The sequence below is a fragment of the Carettochelys insculpta genome, chromosome 5, assembly GCF_033958435.1.
Source record: "Carettochelys insculpta isolate YL-2023 chromosome 5, ASM3395843v1, whole genome shotgun sequence".
NCBI classification, from domain to species: Eukaryota; Metazoa; Chordata; order Testudines; family Carettochelyidae; genus Carettochelys; species Carettochelys insculpta.
Genome location: NC_134141.1, coordinates 38,389,963 through 38,398,078, shown reverse-complemented (window position 1 = coordinate 38,398,078; position 8,116 = coordinate 38,389,963). Strand labels below are relative to the sequence as shown.

Genomic DNA, 8,116 nt, shown 5'->3' with positions numbered 1-8,116 from the left:
GGTACGTTCCAAAAGTTTTCCCTGGAGTAAATGAGTTAACCTTACTTTAATTTATACGGCTAAGCAGAAAGAGAGAGAGGGTAGATATTTTAGAATTCTGATTTTATCAGGCCTGCTACACCTTCTAAAAAAATCACTGGACAAAGAACAACTGATATTCTTTCGAGCAGCATCAGGGTCTTCTTGTCCTGTGCTGAAAATGGATTTGCAATGACAGGGTTTCATTTTTCTATGTTTCTCCTTTTATTTCTGTTTGCAAGTCTTCGTTATCCATGTATCAGTTCTATTACTCGGATAGTAACTGGCAGGCAAGGCAACAAAGTACACATTTGCAGAGTCCGTAGGCACCTCACCAGCACTTTGGCCGTCAAACAGTCATAGTTTTCCCCCTGCCACCACAAACACACATCTTCACAAACAACTCCTCTGACTTTGATATAGGTGTTAAGAATTCTATGATTATCATTACTAATCATTTTTCTTTTGTGCTGAGATGTTCTGTTCGAAGCCTTGAGAGGCTTTTTTGAGATTTTGATAAAAATATGAACAAATTGTAATACTTACGACATTTCCTTTCAGTTCTACATGTGGCAACTGCTGAGGATAAAACAGCTGGATCCAGTGGAATCCTTCTTTTCTGCTGATTCTCCCACAAAAATTTCTAATGCTCCATAAAATGGAACCTATTCTGCAATGCATTTCCTCTACAATGAAATTCCAGCTGCATACATTACATTTCATGTGATAATATTCTGTTGGTGTATTTAGTCTTTAAAATGCCAAGTGAACAATGTCAATGCAATGTTACAAGGCAATTAGGAATTTTAAAAGACAGGGTTGGACTTAAACCATTGTTGACTTTATGTGTGTGCTATGTATATCTGTGGTTCAATTCTTCATGGATCAAATCTCATCTCTGAAGAGTAACAGACAGTGTAGCCACTGAAACAGTTTCAAAACAAAAAGGTGTGGACAATTTACCGACTATATGAGAACAAAGAGAGAAATTTCAAATGCCACCCAGAGGTTCTCAAATTCTGAGTGTCCCTGGAGGTGAATGCCCGCGTGACAATCCAGGAAATGCTCCAACACATTTCATGCTGATTTTGCAAAAATCTCCTCCAAACTACCTGAGGAAGACATTCCATTCAGAGAGTCGAACACACATCCAGCAGCCAGCTGGGCAGATATGATTGCAATGATGGAATGTTGGACATTTTAACAAAGACTGGAGAAAAGACTTCCAGCTCCTTTGGATGAAAGTGAAGAGATGCCAATTGTTTCTTATCAGAGAAGCAGTTTACCCTCAATGCTAGCAAGATCGTCCAAGAAGAATTAAGAACATTTCAATTTTAGGATGAATTCACAAACTGGAGTTTGGAAACCAACTTTTTTCAAAGTACGTTCTGAAACCTATTAATATTCTATACATCACAGGAAATGAGATGCCGTGGAATTTTAAAAGCTTTTGCTCCTGTTTCTTCTATTGTATACTCTGGAAACATTTTCAGATGGTTTTATATTTGTAATGGGATATTTATGTAAGTTTGGTATTTATTATCTTATTTATATTTCATCAGAGATAAAACTGAAGAATAAATTATTATTTTATAGCAAATGGTAACCTACAGTAATTGTGGTTTGAATCAAATAACCTTTTGAAAAAAAGGCAAAGAGCTAAAACCAATTCTCTAGTGTGCAGACTTGAAATGGGTGAGCTGTAGATTTTAAAATTAAAGTGTAGTTAAAATGTGGCTGTACTCTGAAAGGGAAAAGAATAAGTAAATAGTAATGTGGCAAAACCGTCTTGAGTGTCCCTAATTGCATTCTTGTGACACTGTTTTATGGTTAAAAAGCATTTTTTCTAACTGTCAGGGTAGCCTGGTGTGTGATACAAATAGTCGTTTCTATGTAACATGTCACCAGCATCACCAACTCTACTGGTCAACGTCATAAGGATTGCAAAATATTATTTAATAAAAAATGGCAACCACCAACACCAGTGATTTGAAGCTTGTATAGCCAAAACAACAACATTTCTAAAAGAAGCGAGCAGTCCTTTTTTCCACTTCTTATCGATAAATGCATTGCCGTACATGGTAAGGAGTCTCAGGGGCGTAGCCATGCTACACATCTAAATGGCTACACCTTCGAAACAACAAATCAATAGTTGTTCATCCTGAAAACTTCGGTTACAAAAAGTAGGTAAGCATGCATCACCTGCTCCAGAGACGTTCCCGCTTCAAGCACAAAGCTGTAAACACATTGAAATGAACTGATGAATTTCAAATTCCCAGTTCTTCCACTCTGAAAAAAATCCCACAAACTTTGTAATAATCATTTTCCACCCAATCCACCATACACAGCATAGATCTCTACCCCTTTTTCCCTCTTCTACTCCACCAATCAAGCTGGCAAGCTGCACCAAAAACCACATCAGTTAAACTCATTGGTAATTAACCTGTCTGTGCCCTTAAACTTCGGTTTGCCTCATTCACACTTCGGAAAGTGAAATCAATCACAGCTCCAAGTCTCCAGCACTTCCTCACAATATGGTTACAAGCAATCAGTGGGTGTGTGAGCTTTCAGGTTCCCTGCATGTTTGTATGCCCCATTCTTCCCTGAAGATGACGCCTTTCTTTGTTCTCCATCTAGACTAAAGTCATACTTAGAATGTTAAATGGGCCAGACAGCATGAGATCCAATAAATGTTTCAGATGTACTCTGCCAAACTTTTCCCATTCCCGCTTGCTTGTACCTGACTACTCTAATTTCCCCCTAAGTTGAGACCACATGTGTCCATGCAGCAATCAGGCTAGTGTTTACCCACAGCAGTCATCACTTATGTTTTCATAGAGTCCACGTATTTCCCCAAATTAGATTTGCATACACTTAACTGCACCACCAAAGCATGTTTGTCCCTCTTCCTCTCCCACAAAATGGGTTTAACACAACAGCCATCTCCCCTCTGATTCTCTCAGGTTGGCCTGCAACCGTTTCATATAACATATACTGTGCATTAACATATTGGAACTCCCTGAGTACTGTCACTCCAGGAAACATTCCAGCCACGTGCACACAGACTGGCTTCCCATTGCCAAGTTCAACTCCATGCCACCTCCAATTCTCATTCCTGTTCTATGCAGGTAGCTGCACCCATGGGCCCTACCAATCCCCACCATCAATCAGGTTTCAGTGTGCTCAGTCTCACTCTCCAAAGCGTGCCAAGGCCTGATCTCCCTCCTCCCTCATTCAGACTTGCCTACACCTCTCCCTTTAGCCCTCTCACTCAAGCCAATACACACTCAGTTCACACTTTCCCTCTCCCAGGCTTGGAGGCACCAGCCCAGGTATCCCCAGGTCTCAATTTTTCTGGGCTGCTCTCTTGACTGCTCGTCAGACACTGAATCTACATTGGATGTTCAGCATCCCTGGGTCTCTGGAAGTGGCTGCAAGGTTTCTTCCCTTGGCCTTTCTGACACATTTCCTGGGCTCTGATTTTCACTACATTACCCCTTCATGGAAATGGAGCCCTGCAGTCTACCAGCATTAGGTCCTCAGGACTAGCTCTCAGCACCCAAATACCTTCACAGTTTAACATGTCTTCTCCCCGACGTACACCTCGAGCCATGAGCCTTCTTGATTAGCTCTTCAGAAGGCCATGTGCAAGGTTTAGGTTGTAACACCCAAATCCTTTGCACAGCATTCTAATACCTCGTTACCCTTCTCTTAATTACACAAGAAATGAGGAAAAAGAAGAAACCTCATGCAACTCCTTGCCTCAGACGATTCCACTCTGCAGGCCATTTTATAGGCCTGGGTCAGGGTCACTGTAGCCTTCTCTTGCAGTGCATCACTTGGATTGACAAGACAGAAATATGACTAAACATTAACCTCCATCAAACATTTTAAAGGATATGAATAAAGCTGCCTGATGGATCAGATCTCTTCCAAGTTTTGTGTGGTTCGTGTTTCCAGAGACTGCTCAGTCAACAATAACTCTACAAACAACACATTTCAGCTATAACACAAACATCTCAGACATTAAAATTTATGAAAAACCTCTGCCCCTTTTTCTAGATTGTCAGAAATTTTGTATGTGTCAGTTTTTCTTTGAAAAGAATATTTGCGTAAAGAGATAGTTGTTCATGAAATTGTATAAATACACATAATTTGTTAAACCATTTTAAATACATATATTGGCAAAATCTGAATTTCTTTGCAACTCATTTGCAAGTAGGAAAAGGCCATCAATTTATCATTCATTACAAATTCAGATAAAGATGGCTGATATGTAGAGGGGAAAAAATCTCCAGAAAAGTTTCCACGAATATATAGTTTAGGCATAAGGCGGAGATGACGATTAATAGAAAGCACTAGTATTTAAAGGACTGGGAGATGGAAAGGAAATATCATGAAAAGAAAATATTTTATTTTTCCCTTTTATAGGATTAATATAAAAATTCCTTTTCAGTTTTTGGATTCAGTGATGGAAACTCCATTGTCACATACCAGTGCTGTGGTATAAAAACCAGAAAGTGAAACTTGCAGCAGGATGTGCAGCTTCTTCAGCAGCACACTTGGGCTTCTGTGTTTTAAGCCCAGAGAAACGTCGAATGAAAAAGGAAGAAAGCTTGTGTTGTAAAAAGTAAATCACATTTGTAACTGTGAGCTTAATTAATTTGTAAGAGTCTCTCTAACATATTGATTATCCACAACAATGTCTTTTTGGACAACTCCCTTTGGACTACATCTCTGGAAACTACTTAGAAATGCCTGATTAAAAACAGGTTCCCAGCCGTCAGCTGAACCTGCTCCTCAGGTTTGTCACGACTGCAGTCAGGTTCCTAAGTAAAGCTCCAAGTTTCTTAATGCCCTCTGAGACAGCAATGAGACAGCTGGGGCAAAGTAGGGTTTCCTGATTTTGAGTGTCACACCAGAGAGGGAGCATGTTCCATCTGCTGACAAAGTGAGGGAACAGCAGCTTTACACATCACTGCTAAGTGAAGATTCTTGCAAAAAGAAGAGCTGCGATAGTTTGCCCCCTAACCCAATCTCCCCAAATGTTATCGTTGGTGCATGGGCGCACTGCTCAGTTCGCTAATATAACAGATATTCATTCCAAACAGCACTAGTACAGACACTTGGGAAGCGACAGAAAACTTCCTGCTCTAATTTCCAGCTGCTGTATGTCAACTCTTTCTTATCATACTCTTCTTACCCATTACATTTTCTTTTTCTAATAGAAAGTGATTGGGGGGTGGTGCTGGGAGGCAGGTCATACGTGGAATCGATGGTAAGAACCATTGGGTATCACTGTCATATAAAAAGGTACGTACATTGGTTTTCTCCTTCTGATTATCCACTTCCTCGAATGAAAAGAAGGAAATTAAAAGTCACAACCTCAAGCTGGAAAACCCTTGGAACTAGAAAGTGATGACAGAAAAGCCTTTCACTCCAGAATATTTAAATTCCAAAACAGGGGTTGGAAACACAGACTCTTAAAGAAGACCTTGAACAGGCACCAGTTGCTCAAGCGGTACCTAAAGACAAGGAATCTAAGGTGTCAGCATGATCCACAGGAGTTTCCTGCACTTTTGCCTCATGCTGCTCTTCTCCAGTGAAATCTCTTGTCTGGATTGCAGGAGGCTTCATGTTTTACAAACCAAAATGAACAGAAAGAGCTTAGAGCATCTGGAGGAAATGGGGGGAAACTTTCCTTTCCAATGTGTACATGAAAGGACGGCTTTCAAACCTGGAGATGTTCTCAAGATCCGACTGTCCCAGCAAGAGAACACCAAGGCAGCCATCCAGCAGACGCTCCAAGAGCTCTTGCAGATCTTCAACAATAATCTCACCCAAGCTGCATGGAATGGGACTGTCATAGAGCAATTCCAAAATGGACTTCACTTGCAGACTGAGAAGCTGGAGACATGTTTGAGTGCTGAGCTAGAAACGGAGAGAACCTACCCAGGAAATGAGAGCTTCCTGCGCACCAGCCTGAAGCTGAAGAGATACTTCCAGACAATACACCAGTTCCTGAATGAGAAGCAATACAGCCGGTGTGCCTGGGAGATTGTCCGTAGGGAAATCTCCAGATGTTTTGTCTTCCTCAACATACTCACAAAGAGACTTGAAAATGAAGGTATCACACATTTCCTTTTCCTAAAAAACTAAAATGCTATTATTTAAACACAACAACTGAGCTGAGCTGGACAGAAGTTTTTTAACTCCGATTATGTACACAGCTTAATCTTTCTCCCACAGTAATTTTGCCCACAGAGCTCTTGCAAATTCAGGTTATATTCTTTCTGGAAGAACATATGACTGAGTTTTTCTCTATCACATACGTAATGTTCTAGATGAAAATTTATACAAAGATAACATCACTGATTATTAATTACAAAATATCTTGAGTGTCAACTAACCATACCAAATCTAACTTTTCCTAGTAACTGTCTACATAGGGGAAAAGAATTCCAAGAATTGCCTTGTTATACAACATTCCAGTAAGGGCACCGAAAATTGTGAAGTCTGTGCCCACACTTTTCTATCCCACTATCTAATGTGCACATATGGATGATCAAAGGTGGTACTTCTGCTTTTTTTTGTTGTGTTTTCTCCTAAATTCAACAATTTTATAAATAAGAAACTGTGAAAATATAAAAAGTGCAGTAAGCCTCAGGATTTATCATTTGACTTCAGCTAAGAAAAACACAGAATATATTTTAACTCTTATATATATAGTCTTTGAACTATATCTAAACTCTTTCCATTCAACCAGTACCATTTTTTCATTCCAGCATAGTCAAAGAATGCTGTATAAAAACAGAGGAGTGACACTGAATCTCGCCTGGAGACCTTCGTCTGTACGTTGATTCTGAAGACGGTAACTTTTGAGACCTTTGTCATCGATCCAGAATTATACAAATGACTCATTCTACTGTTAAAATCGAACTGCACTGTTACTACTTGCCATTGCCATTTATTCTTTCTGAAAAAATGGGAAAGTGAAGATATTGCTGAAAATATTACAGAAATCCACGTGGTATTTGAACGGAAGTAAAAAAAAACCTCAGGATTTTAAAATCATTGATATTGCACATTTGCTCAAAATATGTCTTGGTCTGCGCTTAAACATGCTCTTACACACAAACAAACTTCACTTCAGCATCACCTATGTGAAATGGAAAACTTTCAAACACAATGGAAGCATAATATTCTTGCAAAGGCAGAATGAAGGAAGAAACTCGCTGTGGCCCAGAGAAGGCCTCAAGCCCGGAAAGAGATTGGTAAACTAGCTGTCCAAGCAATCGTCCAACAGAATTTCTCACATCCATGGATGCCCAGGAGATTCTCTGACCGATTTTCTACATCTCTTGCTAAATTCCCTCACATGCTGTGTGGAATGGCAATCCCATGGAAAGATCCTGACATGGACTCATAAGCAAGTGAACTATCTGGAAGTGGTTTTTTTCTCCTATAAAGATTAAAAGGAAAGAAAATCCCAATTTCGAAGTCACCTGAAAATAGTTGTGCTTGAATTTTCACCTCGTTCAACAATTTATTCTCTTCTTCCACTGTGACAGTGTTTTACTGGATTTTTAGAAGGGTGTTTATTTTTATTTGTGTATATTTATGCACAGTATTAATTTATTGCTTTTATTTATTTTTCAGGGTTTTTTATCATATTTATAAATAAATATTTATTTCCACAAAATAGCAACCTGCAGCATGAGTGATTTGTGTGAATTAGATATAGTAAAATAAAAATCTTCTCATGTTCTACTTGAAATCTCTTGTTCAGCAAAGCTCTTGAAAGTATTTGCCTTACTTAGAGTACCTGAGCTTCCCATTGACATGAGAAAGTGGACTTGGGGACTTACTAAAGTGCAATGTGAACCTAAACACAGATTCAGCAGGGACTCCATAAGAAAAATAGCCATGTTAATTAATGGGAGCACGCCAACACACAACAAACCAGAACCTCAGCTCTGCACTTCTGCCTGTCCTCAGGTTATTTTTCCCCCTAGTAGTTGAAGTTGCAGGTGTTTGGTGCAGCATTAGTGATGAAATGAGGTTTGTAAGGGGAGCTAAAGGATGATGGAAACAGTGG

At 39.5% G+C, this 8,116-nt stretch overlaps 1 protein-coding gene across 1 annotated transcript; it reads left to right on the top strand.

Annotated features, from left to right (window-relative positions):
• Positions 1–5,571: 5,571 nt before the first annotated feature.
• On the top strand, positions 5,572–6,177 carry LOC142013457 (interferon beta-like). The gene has a single exon (XM_074994841.1). It carries the CDS (start codon positions 5,572–5,574, stop codon positions 6,175–6,177), a length of 606 nt encoding a protein of 201 aa, XP_074850942.1.
• The last annotated feature ends 1,939 nt before the right edge of the window (positions 6,178–8,116 follow it).

Coding starts and splice junctions, on each gene's coding strand:
- LOC142013457 (XM_074994841.1), top strand. CDS start 5,572: ATGATCCACAGGAGTTTCCTGCACTTTTGCCTCATGCTGCTCTTCTCC.